The 22,606-nt window shown below is 63.0% G+C and overlaps 1 protein-coding gene across 4 annotated transcripts in view; it reads left to right on the plus strand.

The window, feature by feature from the left end:
- The first annotated feature begins 321 nt into the window (after positions 1-321).
- Positions 322-22,606, plus strand: part of SMTN (smoothelin) — a 50,573-nt gene continuing 28,288 nt past the window's right edge. For 3 of the 4 annotated variants that reach the window (XM_050923711.1, XM_050923715.1, XM_050923714.1), the window contains exons 1-8: positions 322-408; positions 1,808-2,065; positions 17,373-17,533; positions 17,980-18,073; positions 19,453-19,531; positions 19,628-19,725; positions 20,774-20,867; positions 21,375-21,712. In XM_050923711.1, the coding sequence (XP_050779668.1) occupies positions 2,015-2,065; positions 17,373-17,533; positions 17,980-18,073; positions 19,453-19,531; positions 19,628-19,725; positions 20,774-20,867; positions 21,375-21,712 (915 nt within the window). In that variant the 5' untranslated portion in view covers positions 322-408; positions 1,808-2,014. The remainder of the gene's footprint in view (positions 409-1,807; positions 2,066-17,372; positions 17,534-17,979; positions 18,074-19,452; positions 19,532-19,627; positions 19,726-20,773; positions 20,868-21,374; positions 21,713-22,606) is intronic. The other variant, XM_050923713.1, reaches the window with a different exon arrangement.

Here is a 22,606-nt window from a genome sequence, read left to right on the forward strand (position 1 = left end):
TAGCACAGCAACCCCCTCATGCCCTCCCCACAGTGCGGTCTCAGCCCCCCGCATCCATTCCCTGTACAGTACAGCGTGCTCCAACCCGCAACACCCAGGCACGGGAATCTCCCTAGCCCCGCCCCGAGCCTCTCAGAACTACACACCCCAGAATGCCGCGGGCGAGGCGGGGTTCTGGCCACGGGGCGGGGAGGGCAAGGAATTGAAACGAGCCAATGGAGAAGCAGGGTGAGCCGGACTGGGCGGTCCGCTCCTGGTGACTGGTGGGAGTGGGTGAGTGGGCGGGGCTATCAGACGGGGGTTGCGGGCTGGCGCGGCGGGCGCCGCTCAGTCCCAGCTGAGGCTGAAGGGGAGCGGAGCTGGAACGTGGCCGGGGCTCGTGGCCTGGTCGAAGCAACGTTACGTGAGGTGCGCGGGGCAGCGCTCCGGATTAGAGGGGAGGCAGGCGCTGGCTAATCCGGATCGAGGGTTTGGAGGGGCAGCGGCCAGCGTGGGTTAAAGGACGGGCCATTCCTAGTGGAGGCGGGGGGCGGTGCTCTCTGATCCGGTAAAGGAATTAGTGGATCTGGCTAATCCCAGGGTGGGAGATCGGGTGGTCTCTAATCTGGATTGTACAATTGGGGAGGCTGCCAAATCTGTCTTGGGGTGCTGTGTGCTAATCCAGGTGAAAGAGGGAGGGAAAGACGCTGACCAACCCTTTCCCCCAACCCAACCCAAACCAACCCCAAAGTTGGGAAAGTCTCATTTAAACCAAGCTCTGGCTCCTTGGGGCAAACTATTCCAGAGCTGTGCCCTGGGGCTTTCTCCATCCCTTCCTTCAAGCGTCCGGTAGTGCCTACTGTCCGAGGCGAGCGACTCGTCTGAGCTGGGTTGGCAGTTCCTACTTCCTTTAGTCCATTTGGGGGGCCGAACCTAGCGCCAACGTGCATTAGGGAAATCTAGGACCCCGGCCAGTGCCAGCCTAGGACCTGGTAGGAGTGGGGGTGTAGGCTGTACAGCCTTTCACACAGGGCTAGTTTATCTGGACCTGAGACAAGCCATGCCTGAAAGCGGCTAATGGCTATTTGGTGGTTTATGTGAAATGAGCTCGGCCAAATCCCCACCTCACAGCTGGGACTAGCTGGTGACCTGAGTTGTCTTGGCGGAGAGGCCATGGATGGGATGGGATGGGATGGGATGAGCTCCCTGTCCTCCCAGAGCAGAGTCCTCCACTTTGTCTAGTAGCCTGATGACTTTCACCAGCACTAAACTCTGAGGGCAACAACTACAATGGGCAGGGCTGGCGGAATTGGCCGGTACTAAAAGGGTGGGTATGCTCGGACCAGCCAATCCACAATAATAAATGGGAGGTGACTGATGTGATTCTTTATGCCCAAATAGTGTACCTCTCTGAGGTGGAATGGCTCTTATTTTGGTTTTAATAAGATCAAACTGCATTTGGGGAATCTCTCTCTTCCTGATCAAAAAGTGGGTGGGTGTGTGGGGAGATGTGGGTGGATGATGTCTCTGGATAAACAAACTAGGGAGGGAGCGAGGTTAAGGGATGCTGACAGATCTGGAGGCATGAACATGGGGTGCAGTGCTGGAGAAGTAGTCAGAAGCCTTGTGTGAGTGGGATGGGTGCATTTAGCTCAGGTTCTGCCTCTGGCAGAGCATAGCATGTGGGTGATGAACTTGGAGTACGCTGTGGTTCACTTTCAGAGTGACTCTGTTTCCAGCACTGGGATTAGCAGCCAGTGAAACAGCTGTAGGTTGATCCCATTTGCCTTTCAGTAGAGGTTTAATTAATCCAGGAATCTCTTTGCAGGCATGTCAGCAAAGCTGCAATCTGTTCCTTTGCAGAATTCCTTCTGTGAGCTGGCAGTCCCAGTACAGCACGGGGCCTGACCCCAGCCCTACGGCCCGCTCCCATCCGCTCACTTCCACGCAGCATCCAGCCCTGAGAGCGGCCCAGAACTGTGCAGTGACTGAGACCAGGCCTGCCTCCCTGCATTCGGAGTGAAGGGAGGCAAGCATGTCTGAAGAGAACCTTCTGAGCATGGATGAGGGAGCCCTCCGGAAACTGGTGAGTCCCTCCTGAGGTGCAGCCCTGTGGGAATGTGTGTGTGTATCCTGACCTTGGTGGTGTCCTCTCCGCAGAGTGCTCAGACCTTCCCTGCTGAAAGAAAAGAGAAACCACTGCCAAGTTCACCTTTCTGCTGGAGCCTTTCCCCAGGCAGCGTGGCACTGGAAGCTGTAGCCTATGGTGGTTGGCTGAGTGCTGGGGCTCTCTGGGTGCCTGGGAGTATGTGTTAGGTGTTCAGCTGTAATCGGAATGGGACAAAGAAATGGAAACAATTCCTGTAATCTCCAGGCAAAACCTGGGGAGGACATATGGACAGCCTGCTGCTGCCAGAGGAAGGCCCTGCCCACTGGGGTTGTGGCTCTGTTTCTGTTTACACTGTAACTGTTGCTGGCTGGGGGGACTCAGGTACAGCCCTGCCATGCTTTGGTCCTGCAGTGTAAATGGGACGTTTGTGCACCTAGGCTCTGGCACGGTTTGGGATCTGGTTGAGACTAAAAGCAGCAAAGAATCCTGTGGCACCTTATAGACTAACAGACGTTTTGGAGCATGAGCTATCGTGGAGCAAAACGTCTGTTAGTCTATAAGGTGCCACAGGATTCTTTGCTGCTTTTACAGATCCAGACTAACACGGCTACCCTCTGATGGTTGAGACTAGTTCTCTCCCATGGTGGAGGCAGCTCAATGCCATGGCTGTTAGGCCCTGTCTACACTTCCTTTGAAACTGGTTTCCTAGCTGCTGGCTTGCTCGGTGCCTGATGGTGCTGCTGTGCGCTATGTGCATGCACTCGGGTGAGCTTGGCTGGCGCAGCTGGAGGGGCTGGGAGGCTGCTTGTTTGTAACTCAGGAGGTAAAACATCTCTGCCTGCTCCCCAGAGACCCTCTGGGCCTGGGAATGGCGTGAACGTGGCTGAAGCTGAGCAGTGCTAGTTTGTACTCAGGCCTGGGCATAACAGAAAGGTGAGCGGTCCTGGCCCACTGCTGTGTGGGGTGGGGGGCAATGAGACGGGGAGGTCTAGTGGAGTGGCCTGGGCTGGCCAGGTCCCTGAGCCTGGGGATGCTCCATACTGTGGGGCCTGAGCGAGCTGTGCCTGCGGGCCCTGTGTTTGGAGCCAGTCGCTGGCTGCAGGGCCTGTTGTCCATCACACCAGTGCCTGGAGATAACAGGGCGCTCCCAGGGGTCAGTCGCTATGTGAATGCCCGCCCCGCACCCCTGGTTGCGTGCTGAGCTCTTGGCTAAGGGAGGCTCGGGTCCCTTCCCTGTCTGGGATTGCGAGTGCTCCCCACTGAGCCAGATGCATTGGGCTCCAGCCACTGCTCTCACGAGGGCTCTCTGCGGCTTTCCTCCCCATGGGGCTGAGTGAGGTGGGGAGCGCCGAAGCGTGTTGGCCCAAATCTTCTGAGGTTTCTGCTGCTGCTGCTTGATCCCATGAGGGGCACAGAGACCCTGGGGGATCAGCTCCCGCCCCTGCTGAGCCCGCCCAACCACTGCCTGATGATGGGGCACATCCATAGGCAGAGAGGGCGATGGGTGCCCAGTGAGCAGCAGGGTTAGTGCTCGCTCTCTGACGAAGCAGGGCTCTGCCATGCCCTAAGTGATGGCCCCGTGGGGGCCTGACCCCCTTGTTCTGGCATTGGAAGGGGAGAGGGGGTGCCACTCCCCAGCTCTGTACCTAGCACAGTAGGGCTCCGTCATAGCTCTGGCAAGCTCACTGTTCTGTTGCTGCTGACCATACCCCTGGCCTTGGCGTGCATCAGTCCCTTCCGCACGCTGTCCTAGACGTACTCTGCCCTTGCCCCATCGCCTTGCCCTGCTCAGCTGAGCCAGGGCTCTGGGCTCCTGCTGCCAGGGACAGATGTTCATGCTGTTGCTTGTCACCTGCCTTGTGCTTGTCTGGCTCAGGTCTCTATCTCCTGCCCGCTCAGGTGGCCCTGCCCTGCACCTGACACCTGCTCTCTGCTGCTAGAATCCAGTCACAGCAGGAAGTGCTCTGCCCCCTCTCTGCAAGGCCTCTGCCCTGGAGCAGCCAGCGCTCCCCATCTGCTCCAGCTCCCTCCCTGGCGCGCGTCGTGTTGCTTAGTGTACCTGTGGAAGGGACCCCACGGGCTGGGGCAGAAACCTGCCATCCCCCTCCTTTCGGCTCCCACTTGCTGTGCCCAGCAGCAGACCACTCCAGCAGACCACTCCAGGACCACTGGCTCCTTCGGCAGCAGCACGTCCTCCTCTGCCCTGTTTCTCACCCGGCCTGCTGGACAGACTCTGGGTCCCGGGGCAAGGCATCTGCAGTCCCCCCGCAGTAATAACCCCCACCCTAGGCCCCCTCCCTGCTCAGGGTGTCCTGCCTGCTGGAGTGGTCAGAGAGCTCCCAACCCCAGGATGAGGAAGTTGAGGGGGACTCCTGAGTGGGTGGCAGCCAGCGGTCTGCTCCGGTGTACACTGCTGGGGCTGAGGTCAGGCAGGCGGGGCTGCAGCCTGTGTGGCTGAGCTGTGCTGTCCGCAGCAGGGAGGCTAGATTTCCCCCCTCCTCCCCACCAAGGCACCCTCCAGTGAGCAGCCCTGGCCACACCCCCCCCTCCCTGCCCCGCAGAGCAGCTCAGCGGGGGGTTAATAGGCCACCAATTGGCCACAGGCCCCATCACCCAGTGTGACACACTGGGGCCGTCGTGGGGTCGAAGGCCTGCGGCTAGAGCCCTGGGTTCTGGGGGAGGCCCCAAAGGCCCCATACTGCCCTCTCTGCTGTGGGGCCAGGCACAGCTGGACTGCTAACCACCCCCTCCCCCATCTCAGCTGCTGGCCCCTAGCAGGAAGGTTTGGCTCTCGCGCTCCAAAGGCCAAACTGCTGGTGGCCGAGGTGCCGTGTCAGTAATCCTGGGAAATGGTTAACGGCAGGAAGCTGAGTCAGCCTGGGAGGAACATCCCGTCTCAGCAGGCAGCGAGGACTGGAGACCTGGCACCCTCTGGGGCTCGAGGAGCCGGTGTTTGGCCTGTCCATCCTGGCCGTGTCTGGGAGCCAGCCCTTGGGAGTGCGCTCTGGGTGGAAATGTGAGGCTGACCCCCTCCCTCCAGGTTCGGCGGGGGAGAGTGGACTGATTCTCCCCCCTCCCCCCCACGCTTGGCAACGGGGAGTGGACTGACTCCCCCCCCACGGGCTTGGTGGGGGAGAATGGACTGACTCCCCCCCCCGGCTTGGCAGCGGGGAGTGGACTGACCCCCCCCCCGGCTTGGCGTAGGTAGAGGGCAGCGAGAGCAGCAGTACATGGAGCTGCAGAGAAGAAGGCTGTCGCCCCCATGCCGGGGAGTTGATGTGAAGGGATGGAGGAAGCTGGCACTAGATCAGCAGAGGGGGACGCACTGGCCAGCAGATAGAGCAGCCAGCTGGAGTGAGAGATCCTGCAGGGAGCCCGGGGTGTGGCTGGAGGGTGAGACTGATCCTCTCAGTGTGGTGAGCTGGCGGGGGCTCAGTAGTTCAGGCTGGAGGAGATGGGCCTCGGTGGAGGGGGAGCAGGTGCTGTGGTATACTGAGCAGTGCGGCCGAGGCAGAGGTGTGGGTGCAGAAGGTGAGCCAGGCTGCAGGACGAGGCCAGTGTTGCAGCCTGCGCTGAGAGAGGGAGGGGGACATGGGCACGGGGGCGCAGCCTGGGCTGGGGGGAGAAGGGGACGGGGGCACAGCCTGGGCTGTATGACACTCCACTGAAGCAGAGTCTCGGTGGAGATAGCAGCCCTGGGCGAGCTGGGGCACCCGGTTTGCTAGGTAGGAGCGGGGCTGTGCTGGGAAGGCACTGGGCGCTCACATGGCTGTCTGGAGAGCAGCAGGCCTGCCCCGTGCCAGGAGAGCGATAGCAGTCAGACACTCATCACGGGCTCCATGGAGGAGAGTGCTTTCCGGGTGATGCCCGGAGGAGGGGAGCTCTGCAGGGGATGGTGTTGGGTCAGGGCAGTGGCAGCTATTGGAGGGTTACTGGGGAGGGCAGCAGTATGGGGAGGTGGCAGGGCATGAGAGAGACCCGCATATGAGGCCTGGCTTGCTTGGGAGCCCCTTGCCCTGTGTGGGGCCTCGCTGTGGGGCAGGTGCACCCCACCAACAGCAGCTGGTGCTGGATGACTGTTGGGAGATCTTATCTTGTCTCCAGCACAGTCCCGTGACCGTCCCCTGCCCAGCGCCTGACTGCCCCCTCGGGGGCCCATGGCCCTCACTGAGCTCTTCTTTGGGTTGCTTGCTGACGGGTCTCCAGGTGCGTCTGTCCTGGCGCCTGGTTCTTGTGGCCAAGGTCCTGGAGTCTCATGTGGACTCTGCGGTCTGGCTTAGTGGAGAGCGTCTGCCCTGCTAGGGCCCAGTGCTGGGCTGTCACTCGGGCTCTGCCCTTCTGTGTGCTTGGAGGATGCACAGAAGAGCCGGGGCACCCAGCTCGATCTGTTCTGAGTGCGCGGAGGTGCGGAGTCCTCGCCGAGGCCACAGCAGAGAGGGGCTTTATTTCTGTTGCCTGGGGTAGACCACAGGTGCCCTAGCTGTACCAGAAACCCCTCTGTGTCTTAGTTTCCCCTTGAATTCTCCTCATACCCTGGGGAGCCAGGGGCTTGACTCAGTCAGTGATGGAGCAGCTGGAGGGTATGCTCGGAGGTAGAGAAGCATGGCTGGGATCCAGCGATGGCTGTCCTCTCTGCCCCTCCAGAGGCTACTTGGCCCAGCTGCTCCCCCCACAATGCGGATTGTCACCTGTGCTCTCGTCTGGCCTGGTGGTGGCTGCTGTGCGTTCAGGATGGGGCATGTAGGCTGGGCCCAGGCGTTGTGGTGAATGAGTTTCTCTGATGCATGTCACTCTCACCCTGTCTCCCCTGTGGGGCTGGAGAGGGCTATCTCCATCCCTGGCTGTGTGGGGAAGCCCCCTGCCCAGGGGCTGTCCCTAGCCCTGTGCTCTGCCTTGGGCGGCTGAGAGAGGCTCCCCCTGCCCAGGGGCTGTCCCTAGCCCTGTGCTGTGCCTTGGGCGGCTGGGAGAGGCTCCTTCCGAGCTGGCATGGGAGGAGGGATTTTTCTGCTGGCTTTTGGCTCTGCCGTGCTGGAATAGGAATAGCCCATATAAGGAGAAACTGCCTGCCTCTCCCTGCACTTCCTCCCCCTCTCCACGCCCAGACGCCTCTGCTCCCCTCTGCTTCCCCCTTCCCAGCCCTAGCTCCCTTTAAACCAATGGGTTCTCGCTCCCTCCTGCCCTTTCTGCTTTCCTCCCCAAGCTTTCCTGAGGGGTTTGCCATGGGGCGGGGGGCTGGCCAGTTCTTAGGGGGCACCGTGTGGGTGGGGAGGGTAATGATCTCTGCAGAGTCAGCTCCTGGCCTGTGCAGGCGCTGCCTGTCTCAAGGTTTACCGGGCTGGCTCGCTGGGAACCTTTCCGCCCCTGAACTGGGTGTGTGCCAGGCTCCCTGGTGCTAAGCTCTGCCCAGGGTGGCGCTGCCCTGGCCCAGCTGGCAGCTGATTGGCTGGTTTGAATGTTCACACTGCTGCCTCCTCTTCTGAAAGGGAGCCGGGCAGGCTCCTGGGGCTGACTCAGCCCATGTGGCAATAAGGGAAGTGTGGCCAAGCCTGATCATGGGGGAGACAGAGCCCCCAGGTCCTGCGGCCTGCATGGGGTGGCACCAGCCCTGAGAGCTTGCTCTGGCAGCCCCAGCTGTCGGGATCTGGGTAGCCCCCTGGCAGGGCTACGGTGCGATCAGGGGGATTGTAAATGTGTCTGAGGAACATGGAGTAAAATTCTCCCAGAGAGAGGGGGAGACTTGCACCCCTGGCACACAAGTCCTGGGGCAGAGAGGCCCGTGCTGTCACATGGATACCCCCACCTCTCAGACGCAGCCGGGTGCATCCATGGATTCCAGTTCAGCCTGTTAAGCTGTGCTGAGCCCCCTCTGGACCCAGTCGACCCAAAGCTGGGGCATGCGCCCCCCTCCCGGCCTCTCCACATTCCAGTCTGGCTCATTAGAGAGGCAGAATGCAAATCCCCTCCCAGCTGGGGCCAGACAAAGGGAGGGCCAGGGCTGGAGGGGTGCAGGTGCAGGGTCCACCTGTTTCTTCACTGATGCCACCCCCCTGCCCACTTTGGATCCTCGCTTTACCTTCCCTCAAGCCCTCTCCCAACCTGGGCTCTTGCTTTCCCACTGAACCCCCTCCCCCACCCACCTGCAGTCCTTCCTTTGACCTGTTGTGCAGTGTTATGTGCTGTTAAACAGCTGCCATGACCCACCCTAGAGATGGCTGCCTGGGGCTGGGGTGTATGTTCCTAGAGACAGGTGGTCCGCAGCGCCTTTAGAGGTGCAGGCCATGAGAGAAGTGCACCCGACTACTGTCTGTAGCTCTGTCTGCTCAGTCAGTCCGTCCATGTGCCCAGTGTCTGGCTCCTTGGTGCCCCTCTCTCCATTCTGTGCTGGCTCCCTCCAGTCCTTTGCCTGCTCCCAAAGCCGTGTGGGTTTGGAGGTAATTATAGCTTCCTAGCTGCAGCTGCCTATAAATGGGACAACGTGCCCCGTCCCAGTGCTGGGGAGAGGCCTGTGAATGGCAGGGAGCTCTGGCACTGCCAGGGAAGCCGCCCACCCGTGACTTACAATGCAGCCTTGTAAACAGGGCTCCAGCATGTTTCGCTAGGCAGGCGTTAGCTCGTAACCGTTAATTTATTGCCTTGCGGGGGGGTGTGTGCACAAGGGCCTCTGGCACGACCCGAGCTGAGCGGGGTGGGACGTTCAGTCCTTTCCCTGCCGATCGGCTCAGGCTGTGGTTTCCAGTACATTTGTTTCCCCTGTGCTGCTGGCCGCAGAGCATCTAGGGCTGTTTGTTTTCCCTGCCTTGGGCTCGGTGCTGACGTGGGTTAGAGATGTGATGCTTCCCCTGCTCTGTTGTAATCTCTCCTCCGCAGAGGGAATGCTGTCCAGGGAATCAAGCGCAGAGCAGTGCCCCCTAGAGCCAGCGCAGAGCTGGAGACCCTGGCTGGCTTCTCTCCCTTTCTCCGTTCTCCCCCACCCCGGCTGACTGGGAGCGAGAGGGCTCCAGAGGCCCCATAATAGAAGAGAAGACTGGTCTCTGGCTGGGCTGCTCCCTCAAGAAACATTAGTATGAGGGGTGCAGCTGCGACTGGGGAACTGCCAGCTGTGGGGCCGGAGAACTGCCAGCGCTGGGCTAGCATGATGCGTGCCGTTCTCCCTGGCTGTCTGGGGTCCTGGCCCATGCGCTGGGTGAACATGATGCCTGCCATTCCCCCTGGCTGGCTGGGGTCCTGGCCCGCGTGCTGGGTGAGCATGTTGTGCCTTGGGCAAGCATGATGCGTGCCGTTCTCCCTGGCTGGCCGGGGTCCTGGCCTGCACTCTGGGCGAGTGTGATGCGTGCCATTCTCCCGGCTGGCCGGGGTCCTTGCTCGCACGCTGGGCGAGCGTGGTGCGTGCCGTTCTCCCAGTTGGCTGGGGCCCTGGCCCGCACACTGGGCAAGCGTGATGCTTGCTGCTCTCCCGGCTGGCCGGGGTCCTGGCCCGCACGCTGGACGAGGACGCCATGTGGGGCAGTGGTGTTGGCTGCAGGCCGTGTCTCAGCAGGGAAGGGGCGCGGGAGCTTCTGGCCCTTGGCTCTGGGAGCGTGTGCGCCAGCCATGTTGATTCAGGCGGTCCTGCTCCTAGCAGGCCAGCGCAACCTGCCCTCTACCCTTCCTGCATGCCTGGGGGCCGGGTGTGCCGCAGAGGGACGTGGGGCGGCCAGGAAGCAGAGCTGACCACAAAGGTAAATGTGACCCATTGTCCAGGAAATGAGGCCAGGGCCAAGCGCTGTCAGCAGGATGGAGGAGGGAGAGAGGCACGCTGCGAGGGGCAGGCCGGGGGAGGGGTTCCCTCCTTCCTACTCCAATGAGGAGCTGCAGTGCCAAAAGGTGGGGACGAGGGGCACCTGCTGTCTGCACCGTGAGGAGGAAGGCTCCAAACCCCCCCATGTCCCCTCCCACTATCCCCACTCTGCCCCCCTCCCTGCGCTGCTGTGCAGTGATACCAGTCCCCTCGGAGAGCTGCCTTGCTGGGGGCTGGGCAGGCCTGTACCTGCATCCAGTGGGACAGAGTGGGAGGGGGCCATGGGGCTCGCTTAGCAGCTGGTCCCAGCCTGGGGGTCTCATTGGGACCAGCTGGAAGGTCCACAGGGCTGACGGCTCATCTGAGCCAACTGCCCCAACACAGTGGGGTGCTGGGCCTGTCGCCCACGGCTAGCCGGCAATGCCCCTGCCTTGCCTTGGGGAGAGTCCATCTGATTTCCTCAGGTCTCCCCTCACCCCGCCCCCGGATTTCCTTTCTGGGAAGCAGCGTCCTGCAGCTGAGCCCTTCAATGGGGCTGGGGCTCTTCCGGCTGGGGGGGTGGGTTTGCTGCCTCGGGGTGGGTGTCTCGGAGCTGCGTCCACACCAGGCTTCCCCAGCAGTGGCACTGCAGACAGGGCCCTGGGCAGTGACCGCCCCCACACCACAAGCAGGTCTGCACACCACAGTGGCAGGGCCGGTGGCCCATCTGCACTGGCTGGAGTAGTGGTAGGAGCCTTGAGCTTGGTGTGGACGCGCCCCCTCTTCCTGCACCGGAGGCTTGGGGGCTGGAGTGCTGCTCAGCATCTGGTAAGGCCGAGTGCTGACTAGGGGGACCTTGAGGCAGCGTTTGGAGAGGGCTGGTGAGGCAGACACCGGGCTGGTTCGGCTCAGCGGCCGGGGCCTTTCCAGAGGCTGCAGGTGGAGGCTGCTTTGGTGGATGGGAGGGGGAGGGGCTGGACCTGCTGGGGGGTGTCCCCCAACACTCACTCTGCATGGCAAATGCAGGGGGTTCCACCTCTCCTCCCCTCCCCCAGAATGACCTTGCTGATTCTGCACAGGGAAGCCCCTGCCTAGGCCTTGGAGTCCCCCGCATGTCTGAGCTCTGAACGAGCTGCCCGCTGTCTTGGCCAGCTCCGTTCTGCGTGTCCAGCCTGCCTGGCCCTCCTTTCCTCTGCACAAGGGGCAGGGCTGCACTCTCTGTCCCTAGGGGGCATGGCTGGGCTCTGGCTCAGGGGGCAGCCATGGGCTTGTGACAGCCCCACATGCCCTACTGTTAGCAGCCCCGGTGAGGAGAGCCCAGGACTCGCTGGGTGAGTATCTGCTGCTGGGCGTCAGCCAGGGAGCAGCCAGAGCCAAGTGGCTGCCCCTGTTTAGGTTCCCTTTATGCTCTCACGGGTGCTGCTGGCAGGGTCCTCCCCAGGGCTCCAGGTACGCTGCTGCCACGGGTGACCTGCCCCGCCCCGCCCCACTGAAGCAGGTGGCTGAAGGAGTTGGTCTATGTGCTAATCGCTCCTGCTGCCGGGGGCAGCTGACCCTGCAGGCTGGCAGCTGAGGGGGGAAGCACCCAAGCCCGCCCCTGTGGGCAGTGGTTCCTGGGGGGCAGCATGTGCCCAGCTCTCGGCCCTGGGGTGGAATAGCTACTGTTTGCGTGTTGCCAAGCCAGCTGTTGCTAGGCCTAGCACTGTTCTGACTCTGAATGGCCATGGGGCTGGCCCAGGCTTCCCCAGGAGGAAGCCCAGAGCCAGGGCACCTGCTTCCCACCCCACAAGCTATTGGTCCTGCGGAAGCTCCAGAGAGGAGCCTGGGGGGCCCAGTGTGGTGCGCTCACCCTGCAGAGCAGGCAGCGGCACTAGGCAGGACTGGGCCATGGAAGGGCAGAGGGAGGTGCTGTCCCAGGCTGAGTATGCTGGTGCCCCAGGTGGGGAGAGGCATTGCATGGAGCAGAACGGCCTGCCCTGGCGTGTCACGAGGGGGAGCTGTGGCTTGGCCTTGGCCTGCTGACAATTGCCGTATGCCCACTACGGGTTCACCTTGGGGCAGGGCATGCCTGGGACTGCCAAGGGGAGGGCAGGCGGCCCCCTGGCCCAGGATGCTGTGCAGTACGCCATAGCCTCTCCTGAGGTGAAGAGTCCAGCTCAGCATTGCTGGGCGAGGACAGGTGGGAGCACCAATCCCTGGCTGGGCTGGGCAGGGCGTGAGGAGCTCAGAGCTTGTGCCCCCATCCTGGCAGGGGGAAGGGCCCTGGGTCCTATGCTGAGCTCAGCTTCCTCCCCAGAGCTCCTCTCGAGCTCCTGTCCTCTGGGAGCCTGACTCCCGCATCCCTCAGGGCCTCTGGTGACTGCCCCAGTGGCAGCCCAGGGCTGAGGTCTCTCATTGCCCCTGGCCTGCATATGGAGTATGGGTGGCTTTGAACCAAAAGGGCCATTGGGACAGCTGGCCTGGCAGTGCCATCGGGGAGCGTGGGCAGTGGTGGAATCCTGGCTCTGTGGGATTGCTGAGTGCAGGCAGGAGCACTTGACTTCGGGGCCAGGATGATGGGGAAAAGGGAGAGTCCGCAGGGGAGAGTGGGGCAAGGTACCTTCCTTGGCGGGCTGCGTGGGGGTTGGGGGCATTGGGCTGTGAATCTAAGAGACCCCAGTGGAGCTGACTCATGGGAGGCGTGAGCCCTCACAGCCTGCCTGCAGATTGAAAGGGTATCGCTGCCAGGCAGGGTTTCCTGTCTGTGGCTGGGTGGAGTGGGTGTCTCCATGTGGTGTCTCCTGCCTGCTCCGTGTGCCAGTGCAGTGCGTGGCACTGCATGACTGACCTAGGGCTGTGGGGGGAATGTGTGCGGTGCTGCTTCCTGGGGATAGCAGCCACCGGCCTGGCTAGTCAGTGTGGAGTACCCCTCCACCCCCCCCCCCCCTTTACTGGAGCAGCTGCTGAGAAGGGGTGGGAGGAGGCCCGGAATGGAAGGGGTAATTTCCGCATTAGCTGCCCCTCCCTCGCACACCCGTCCAAGGGGAGCAGCGAGAGGCCCTGTCTCTTCCCAGCTGTTCTCCCTGCGCCTCTCTCCAGAACTGACTCGCTTTCCTTGCCAGGGTCCACAGAGTGTGAAGCTGCTTCCCTGCCCCAGGGGCCAGAGGCAGGGCCTGATCCTGGCTTGCAGCCCCCCATGGTAGAGCCCTGCCTGGGGCTGTGTGGAAGAGAGCCAGCTGGCCCCTGGCTGGCAGCCCCCCTGCTATGGGGACTGCTCTCAGCTGTGGTGAAGAGGCACCAGTTGCTGCAGAGTGTGAGAACCAGCTGCAGTGTGGCTGATACCAACTGCGCTGATGGGCAGCGTGTGAGAGGGAGGGGTCCCCACTCAGAGCCAGACGGGACCACGCTCGTGGCTCCAGAAGGGAGCTGCTATGCTTGCACTCTTCGGAGAATTGGGCAGCCCAGTGTGAGCCCTGTGCCACTCAGCGCCCTGCTGTCTTTGACGGCCCCGTCTCAGAGTGGGGTCCCACCGGCACGTCCCTGGGGCTCAGATGCTCTCCCAAGAGGTGCCTTGTAGCCTGCAAAATGCTACCTCCTGCCCTGGCGTACGTGGCAACCTGTGAGTGAAGGGCAGAGGGATGCCCAGGACTCTGCCACCTGGTCCCACCAGAGGCCCCATGGCTGGTACCTGGCTATCTCCCCTCCCTCTCACACCAATTAATCTCTGCTTGGTATCCCTTCCATCCCGTCTTTTCCTCCCCCTGCTCTCCTGTCTGACCCCATCCCCATCAGACTGTGGGGATGAGCTGGGAGCTCCGGGGAGGGGAATCCCTCCTATTCTCTGGGGATCCAGGGGCAAGGTGTCTGGCAGGCCAGCACACCCCACGCAGCATGGCGCAGAGCATTGGTGACCCGCACTTGCCCTCTTACCTGGCGCTACGGGCTCTGGATAGCTGTGGGCCGTTTGTGCAGCTGTTCTGGGCCAGGTGTTTGGGATTCAGGCAAGGACTAGCAGCTCCACCTCATGCTTCAGCGTCTAGGAAGCAGAATCTGGGGCAGCTCTGAGCTACCCTGCTGGCTGGTCTCCCCACCCCCCGGTGTGCCTGCCAGCTCCCCAACTTGGTGCATCAGAGCCACTCCCTAGGGACTCCACCATTGAGCACCCTAGTGGTGGGGAGGGGTGTCATGGAGTCCCTGGGCGATGCTCTGAAACTGCTCCCCACAAAGCCAGTCAGGACTCTGGAGAGCCTCCTTTCGCTTGGAGCAGACTGTCTCCAGGGCAAGAAGCTCACACGGCTTCACCTCCTGGGTCTGACCTTGGAGCATTCAGCATGTGCCCCTCCATGTGCTTCCCACAGCGAGTCCGTCCAGATGGGGTCCTGGGGAAACCAGAGGGTCCTGCACCCCCACTTCACAGTCAGACGTGACTCTCAGCCAGCCAGTCAAACAGAGGTTTATTAGATGACAGGAACATGGTCTAAAACAGAGCTTGTAGGTACAGAGAACGGGACCCCTCAGCTGGGTCCATTCTAGGGCACAGCGAGCCAGACAATCCGTGTGCCCTCACTTCCCATCCCCAGCCAGCTCCAAACTGAAACCCCCTCCAACCCCTCCTTTCTAGCCTTTGTCTCTTTCCCGGGCCAGGAGGTCACCTGATCTTTGTTCACCTTTAGCTACCCCCTTGCAGGGTGAAGGGCCCTGGCCGTTTGTTGCTAGGATACGAAGAGCCAGCACTTTATGCACACTGAAGACTTAAGAAATGCATAGGGGAAACTGAGGCACCCACCCAGTATTCAGAGGAAACATTAGGAACAGTCCCACTTCATCACAAGAGGCTCTGGGGCAGGCAGTGTTTACTCCACTGTGGGTGCCTGAGCTTCCAGAGGCACCAAAAGGCACCGGCTTCTTGCGGGAGGGTCCAGCTGGCCTGGCATCTCCCGGAATGACGCTTCATGTTGGCACAGTGAGCTCTGGCTGTGGAAACGGGGGAGCTGGTGGCTGACCCAACCCACACTGTGCTTCGTGGGCCCCCCCTCGTCGCATGTGGGCTGGATCCGGCTTGCTGCTGAAATCTGGGCCCAACCTGCCGCTGCTTTGTCCAGGCTGGAAGTGGGAACCAGGGCTGGAGCTGCCAGGAGGGAAGTGGGGGCTGTGGGGAGACTGGGGCCATCGCCTCCTGGACTGGCACCTGGGGGACTCGCCCTCTGTTGAGTGGTTGCAGTGTGGGGCCAGGAATCTGGAGTGGGGCCTCCCCCCGGGGAGTTTATGGAGTGGTGTCCTTAGCTGGCTGTTGGGGGGCTGATGGGGAATGGGCCCAGGCTACAGATGGTTGGAGATGTTAATTCCACCCTAGCCCAGTTCCCCAAGAAACAGACAAAGGCTGGGGCTGCCAGGATGGGAACTGCCTGCCCCCGGGGGGGGGGGGGGAATGCGGGTTCACTTTCTGCACTGGAGGTCTTTCCCCTTGGGCCTGGTCAGTGGGCTGCAGGGTTGGTTTGGCTCCACGTGCTCAGGGGGAGGGGAGGCGGAAGCAGGAGCCCAGGCTGAGGCTGGCACCGCTGCTCCCACCCCTCAAAGGCTCCATCTCGAACAGCAGCTGGTTTGGGTCAAATCGTTTATTTTTAACAAATTCCATGAGAAGTAGCTGCTGGAGGCCAGTGGCTCTTTCAGCACTGACGTGCTGCAGTCAGAGAGGCACTCCGGCTTGTGCAGGGCCCAGCTGGCTGTGCTCCTGCCCTTGCTTCCTGGGGTTTCCTGGGTCCCCACCCCTTGGGGCTGGGGGTCTCTGGACTCTCCTCTCCCGCTAGGCCTGGGCCTGGCTTCCTGCACCTGGCCCAGCCGTGGGGTCCCTGGCTAGTCCCTGGAGATGAGTCCCTGTGCAGAGCAAGGCAGGAGCACTGCTGGAGCAACAGCAAGGGAGCCACCCTGGGCTCCTCGGCCAGGCCCAGGGCACTGCCCACGTGGAACCTGCAGTGCCATTCGTCCTGCATGGTTGGCGCTGCCCCTGGCAGCACTCTGCAGACCTGTCTGAGCAGCCTTCCCCTGAGCAGCAGCAGGGTGTCCCGTGTGGTGGGCTGGCTGAGAGGGTTGGGGGGAAACACATCCTGTTTTGCCCAGGGTTTTGGAGGGTTGCTGGAGCTGAGGTCTCTGAGCTGGGCACTCTGCCCCCCAGAATGCTCTGTGCTGCTGGGAGCCTAGGTTCTTCACAGCCACCCCGGCCAGCTCCAACCACTCCCGAATCTGCAGTGTTCCCTGTCCCACCTACTACCCAAGATGCTGCCCCTCACCTCCCATGGGCCTACCTGCTGGACTGGCATGTGCCAGTGCTCACTGGTGCTGAGCTGGGCACTGCTGGGCAGGTCAGTTCGGTGCTGCAAACAGCGGCTGACCAGGCTCCTCTGGCTCATGGAGCAGGGGGCCCTGTTTGCTCCAAGCATGGGGGAGCTGTTTCTCCCCAGGGCCCTCCCTTGGGGCGCCCAGTTCCTGATGAGAACCTGTGCCCAGTGCTTGGTCACTGCACTGTGCCCCTTGCTCCCCCATTCTCTGGGCAGTCCAGTGTGGCTCCCCCACCTTGGCTTTGTGTGCATGTGTATGTGGGGGGGGACAATGGCTGGACATTGCTCCCAGCCAGAGCCCTCCCAAAGGAAGGGACGTGGGGATCAGCGCTTACTGCGAGATGGGACGTCAGGAAACGGGGCCTCCCATGCCCTGGCACACTGCCCTCGCCACTCTGGCGTCTCCCTCCAGCTGCTGCAGCACCCAGGATAGGGCCCCCCCCGCAGGCAGTGAACCAGAGCAAACTCTCAGGATAGAGAAGGGAGGGGTATGATGGGGGCAGGGCTGCAGTGGTCAGAGTGAATTGTATTGTTGCATCGGGGTGCCTGTCCACCCCATCCCATCACCATCTCTGCAGGCTCCCTTTGCCCCAAGCAGACCCAGCCCTTGGGCCTGCCATTTTCTTTCCCCTCCAACCACCACCCTGTGCCCCCCGGACAGATCTCAGTGTCTCTGCAGAGGGGCCTGGCGTGTGCTGCCAGCTTCCTTCCTTCCCAGAGTATGCGGCATGATCTGAAGCTGGACAGTGTGGGCCCAAGTCTTGCCTCTGCGTTCTGCTCCCTGCCCAGGCTCTGCCAGCTGCAGTGTCGGGAAAAGCCCGTTGGCCTCCTCTTGCCCAGTCCCTGCTCTCTGTCCCTGTTGGCACGTGCATCTGTGAGGCTGCCTCTGAGAGCCCTGCCAGCCATGCCAGTGCCCCTGCTGTGTAGGCACCCTCTGCTTTGTGTGCTGGGGCCAGCGGGCTGTGTGCCAAGGGCACACGCTGCCTGGCAAGGAGAGGACAGTGCCCTGCAGTGTATGCTGTGACGCTCCCGTGCAGCTAGCGCAGTGGCACAAACAACCCCTTTGTGCTGAGCGCAGGCGGAGGGTGGGGGGGCGGCTGATGGGGCGCTCCGCAGGGGTGGCACTCACCGCAGCTCCCTTGGGAGAAGGGGCTGGATAAATAGCAGGCTCTATCCGTCCCGGGTGACCTCCCCGCTCTGCTCTGCTCCTCAGCTGGAGGCCACGCTGGACCTCGCTGAGCGGCGCCAGATCCGCTCGGCCATCCGGGAGCTGCGGCGCCAGGAGCTGGAGCGGGACGAGGAGGCTCTGGCATCCAAGCGCTTCCGCTCGGAGCGCAGCAGCCACCGGCAGGAGAACAAGGAGAACTGGCTACGGTGAGTGCAGGGCGGGGGCATGGGGTGTGCTGCCCACCCCGGCCCAATGGGTCTGGTTTATGGAGCAGAGTCTTTGCCCCTCCCAGCAGGGATGGCAGTGCCCTGGCAGGCAGGCCGGTGATCGCTGCACGCTGCTCCCTGGATGCCTGTTCCTCCTGCCTTAGGGCCCGTGTGGGCTGAGGCAGGCTGGGATGGCAGCCCCTGGACTGCAGACTTGCTCTGCGTCCCTGGTTCCCACAGAGGAGAAGCTACAGCTCGGCTTAGGGGAAGTGCCCCTATCCTGGCATCATGCTGTCTTGGCCCCTCCCTGCCTGCACCCCCAGTAAGCTGAGCGTGCACTCGGATTTCTGGCATTGGGGGGCAGCCCTGTTCCCCAGCCTGCACCAGGTGGGGCACTTATCCCTTGCCAGCAGCCTCGTGCCCCTGGTCAGACTGTCTCTCTGCAGGTCTCAGCAGCTGGAGGAGGAGCAGCAGAAATCCCTGGCACTGCTCTCCGGGAAGCTTGACTCCATCACAGATGTGGAGGAGCTGACGGCTCTGGTGAGTTGCCCTCCAGGGCGTGGGCTGCTGGCTGCCCTCTGGGGGAGGGATTGACCCTGCTCTGGCTCCATTCCGGGAGCAAGGTCTGCGCTCTGCCCTAGGTGTGGGGTGGGGGGATCTAGTGCCAGCCAGGGTGCTTGCTGCCTTCCAGCTCGGCTCATGCCACTCCCTCTCCTTTCCTGTGATCAGAGCAGCCAAGGACAAGATGGAGAGCTAGGATTCCTGGGTTCTGTTCCCAGCTGTGCCCCTTACTTGCTGTGTGACCTTGGGCAGGCCATGTCCTTGACCCTCTCTGTGCCTCAGTTTCCCCTCAGTAAAACAGGCCAGGGTGCGGGTCCATTGCTGTACCCTTGCTACTGCTCGCACACTTTGGTTGGGGGTCCCCTGATCTCGTCAGCACCCTCCCCCATCTGCTCGCTCTCCTCCGCTCACCCAGCTGCCATGTCCCGTCACCTTCTGCTCCCATCAGCTACCCTGTCTGAGCAGTGCCGTCAGGCTGCTGGCAAGGCACAGAGAGATGGGCGGGCATGGAGCCCCTGGTGCCAGGAGCAGGGTGGGTACTTGCCGTAGTGCCAAAGGAGCAATTGAGATTGGGACCTCTCACGACCTGGGCATGGCTGGGGCAGAGCCATATGTATGGCAGCGTGGGGCAGAGCCAGCTGTCGACTGGCACGCTCTAGGGTCTCCCTTTTGGGGCCTAGGGCTGAAGGAGCAGGGCAGTGGAGGGTGTCCCGCCAAGGGGACCTGAGTCTAGGGCTGCAGGGTTCTGGTGGATGGGCGGTGGGGAGGATGCAGGCGGCTTGGTCTCCCGCTGGCATGGGGGTGCGGGCGGGAGGAAGAGGCTGCTGGCTAGTTTGCGTGGCGTGTGACCACCTCCCCAGCAGGTGCTGCACCTCTCACCCTTGCACCCAGTAGGCAGCATTCAGTGAGAGCGTCTGGAGCACTGTTCCCCCGGGGTAGCGCCTGACCACCTAGCCATGGGGAAACTGAGGCAAGGCAGGGACTTGCCTTCCCCAGGTACCGTGGGGAGTTTGTGGCAGAACTGTCACTAGAACCCAGGAGTCCTGGCTCCCAACCATCCACTGTAACCCCTGCTCTGTGCTCCCTCCCTTCCTGGCCCTGGCATGGCAGGGCAAGCCTGGTGCCCATGCACGGAGCAGCGGCAGAGGGTCGTCTGGGAGCCTGCACTGTGCCTGGCGGATCGTAGACCGTGACAGGTTTCTGGCGGCTGCAGAACCGGCCTGGCTCATGTGGGAATGGGCTGCAGCCAAACCTGGGTGGGCTGGACCTGGTGCTGGGGGCGCTCCCTCCCCTATCGTGCCAGGAGCCTGGGGTGGCTGTGGAGCTGAGAGTCCGTGTCGTGTCCCTTTCTGCCACAGCTGCGAGGAGCCGGCGAGTACGAGGAGCGCAAGCTGATCCGGGCCGCCATCCGCAAGCTGCGGGCCAATGAGATTGAGGGTACGCCCCCCCTCCCCTGGCTCCTTGCGCAGGCCTAGCCTGGCCCTGCCCTGGGCCAGCTACCTGTTAACCGGCTCCTTCCTCCCTCCCTTCCAGCTGCAGCCTCGGCAGGGAGAGCCCACAGCAGCCGGAAAGGGGAAAATGAGCCACTGGCCTCCAAGGGGAAGGAGAGTGCGAATGGGGGCAGCTCTGTGGTGAGTGGGGCAGGGGGTAGCTCGTCGGTGAGGTGTGGGGCTGGGGGGCCCTGCAGGAACTGGGAGGCCTGGGGCAGAGGGTTAGTGTAGGGCTCTGCAGTGAGCCGGGGATGTACCCACACCCACATGTGCTATCGCTGCACTTGGGGGCAGTCTCCCACCATGTGCCAAATATGCTGGGCATTGGGCTGGCTCCATCGTGTCCCAGGCTCCCCCCCCCCATGCATCTCGGTGCCCTCTAGGTTGCCCACTGTCGCTGGGTGCCATTCCTCCCTCTTGTATCTCAGGGCACCCTGGGACCCCACAGCCCCATGGGTAATCACCACGGTCCCACCCTGCCATCCCTGAGCCCGGGGGGGTGGGTTTCCCACAGCTGCTCTGGGCAGTGACGTGAGCGGGGGATTTGTGCCAAGGGGACCTTGAGGCTTTCTTCCTGAAAGCAGGAGGGAGACAAGCCGAGCCTGAAGTCTCCTCTGTCTGGCCAGGGCTTGTGGGACGCTGCGGGATGGTGCCTGGGCCTGCGGGCATTAGCCCGAGAGCTGCCCCACACGCTCACTGTCTGTGTGACCCGAGCGCTGGGGCTTCGGGGGGAGTTCTCTTCCCGCAGGATAAAGGCAGCAGGGGCAGGGCCAGCCTTGCCAAGTGGCCTGCCCGTGTACCCTCCCCTGCCCAGCTACCCACCCCTCTACCCCTCTTGGTCCTGCCTTGCATACCTGGCCCCCCGCCAGCCCTCAGAGAGCCCTCGAGATCAGCCTCCTGGGGCTCTTCAGTTCCCACCCCCTTGAGAGAAGGGCTGACTGGCTGGCTTGGGGAGTGGGAGCTTGCCTGAGCCCTTTTTCCGTCACCCTGGGGTCTTCCAGCCACTTCCTCCCTGGGCTGGATTTGAACCCATCCCCAGAGGAGCATGGCAAGCTGCTGAGGGCTTACTCCAGGCTCCTGAGGAGATATGTAAGGGGGTGGCCTGTACATCTCAGTCCTGTCGGGGGGGGGCGGGCACTGGCAGTGGGCGGGCTGACCTGGCACTCACGCCCTTGTCTCCTGGGCACAGCTAGAGGACCTGGAGGAGCAGGAGCACATCCGGGCTCAGATCCGGGAGCTACGCAGTGAGCAGAGGGGAGAGCCCCAGAAACCGGATGCCCAGGGTGAGTCCATGTAAATCCTGCCACCGGGGCTTGATTTCCATAGGCAAAGTCCTGCCCCGGAGCGCTGCATCCGGCCCGTCCCACACCGGGGCAGAGCCTGGGGGCCCAGAGGGGAGGGCACAGAGCCTTCTCCTCCGCTGGTCATGCAGGGGCAGTGGGATGGGGTGGGTGGGACCCTGCCATGCCCTGCCCAATGGGGTCGTGGCCTGTAGGGTCTGCCTGCTCTCTCCCTGGCAGGGAGCATCGGACTGGGGCAGCCGCCCCTTTCCCAGGCTGCAGTGTGTGGTCAGGGCAGCACGCTGTTTGCTGCTGGTCCTGAACAGGGGTCTTGCCAAGCAGGGCCGGACCATGGCAGTTGGTGTGCGGCAGGGAGTGGTGAGAGAGGGTTTGCCCCAGTGGGGATCTCACTCGGGAGGGGCTGATGGGGCGGTCTATCTGTGTGTGCGTGTGTGGGGGGGGACTCTGGGGTGACCTTCCCCCATAAAAAGCTGGTTTTTTCTCCTGCAGACCTGGCCTCGGGGACCCTGCTGCTCCTGGACCCGCTGCATCCTCCGCGCTGCTCCTCATCCTCGGAGCTGGAGCCACAGCAGAGAGCCGAGCCCCCGGAGCACAGCTCCCAGAGCCCGGAGCCCGGCCCAGGGGCAGAGCAGCCCTGCGTGAGCCCGACCAGCCCCTGTGCACAGGAAGGGGATGGCGAGGGGCTCGGCCAGCCAGAGGCAGGGGGCAGTGGGGGGCTCAGCCAGGGCGGGCCAGAGCAGCAAGAGGCACCTGCAACCACGGGCGACAGCTGCCCAGCGGAGGAGACTCACCAGAGGCTGCCCAGCAACGGGAGCTGGAGCAGCCAGGTAACGGGACAGCTGCCCCTCCTGGGGGGCCTGACGGGGGGTGCCCAGGAACGGGCTGTGGCTGCCCTGTCTGCTGGGCCGGCAGGTGGAGTGCGGTGCCCATGGGCTGTATGTGACAGGGCTGAGCCGGGCACTGCGAGTGCTGGCCGCTAGAACCCGCTTTCCAGGCCTGAAACAGGACGTGAGCGAAATGAGTCTGGGGCTTAACACGTCCCCCTTTATCAGCAACATAAAACTACCCTGCGCCTTGCAAGGTCCCTCCTCGCCTCCCCAGGGTCCCAGAGCGGCATGGCAGGGGGCTGCAGGTCAGGAGTGGGGCGCATCAGCGGGGCTGGGGCTAGGGTGACCAGGTGAGAGGGAGAAAATGTCGGGACACATCGGGGGGGGGGGGGGGTCCGCCAGTGGAGCAAAAAAAAGGCAAGTGCTGCCAGCGGGGGCTGGGGAGAGCTGAGTGCTGCTGGCGGAACAGTGCGGGGCGGGGGGGGATCCGAGTGCTGCTGGCAGAGCAGCAAGGGAGGGTGGCGGGAGGCAGAAGCAGAGTGCTGCCGGCAGAACAGTGGGGGGGGGAAGCTGAGTGCTACCGGTGAAGCAACGGGGGGGGGGGTGCGAGTGCTGCCGCGGAGCAGTGGCGGGCGGGGGGGGAGCCGAGTGCTGCCGGTGGAGCACCGGGGGGGGGGGGGGGTCCGAGTGCTGCTGCGGAGCAGTGGCGGGGGGGGGAAGCTGAGTGCTACCAGTGGAGCAATGGGTGGGGGAGGGTGAGAGTGCTGCCGGCGGAGCAGTGGCGGGCGGGGGGGGAGCCGAGTGCTGCCGGTGGTGCAATGAGGGGGGTGCGAGTGCTGCTGCGGAGCAGTGGCGGGGGGGGGGGAGCTGAGTGCTGCTGGTGGAGCAACGGGG

This window comes from Gopherus flavomarginatus, chromosome 15, assembly GCF_025201925.1.
Source record: "Gopherus flavomarginatus isolate rGopFla2 chromosome 15, rGopFla2.mat.asm, whole genome shotgun sequence".
NCBI lineage: Eukaryota > Metazoa > Chordata > Testudines > Testudinidae > Gopherus > Gopherus flavomarginatus.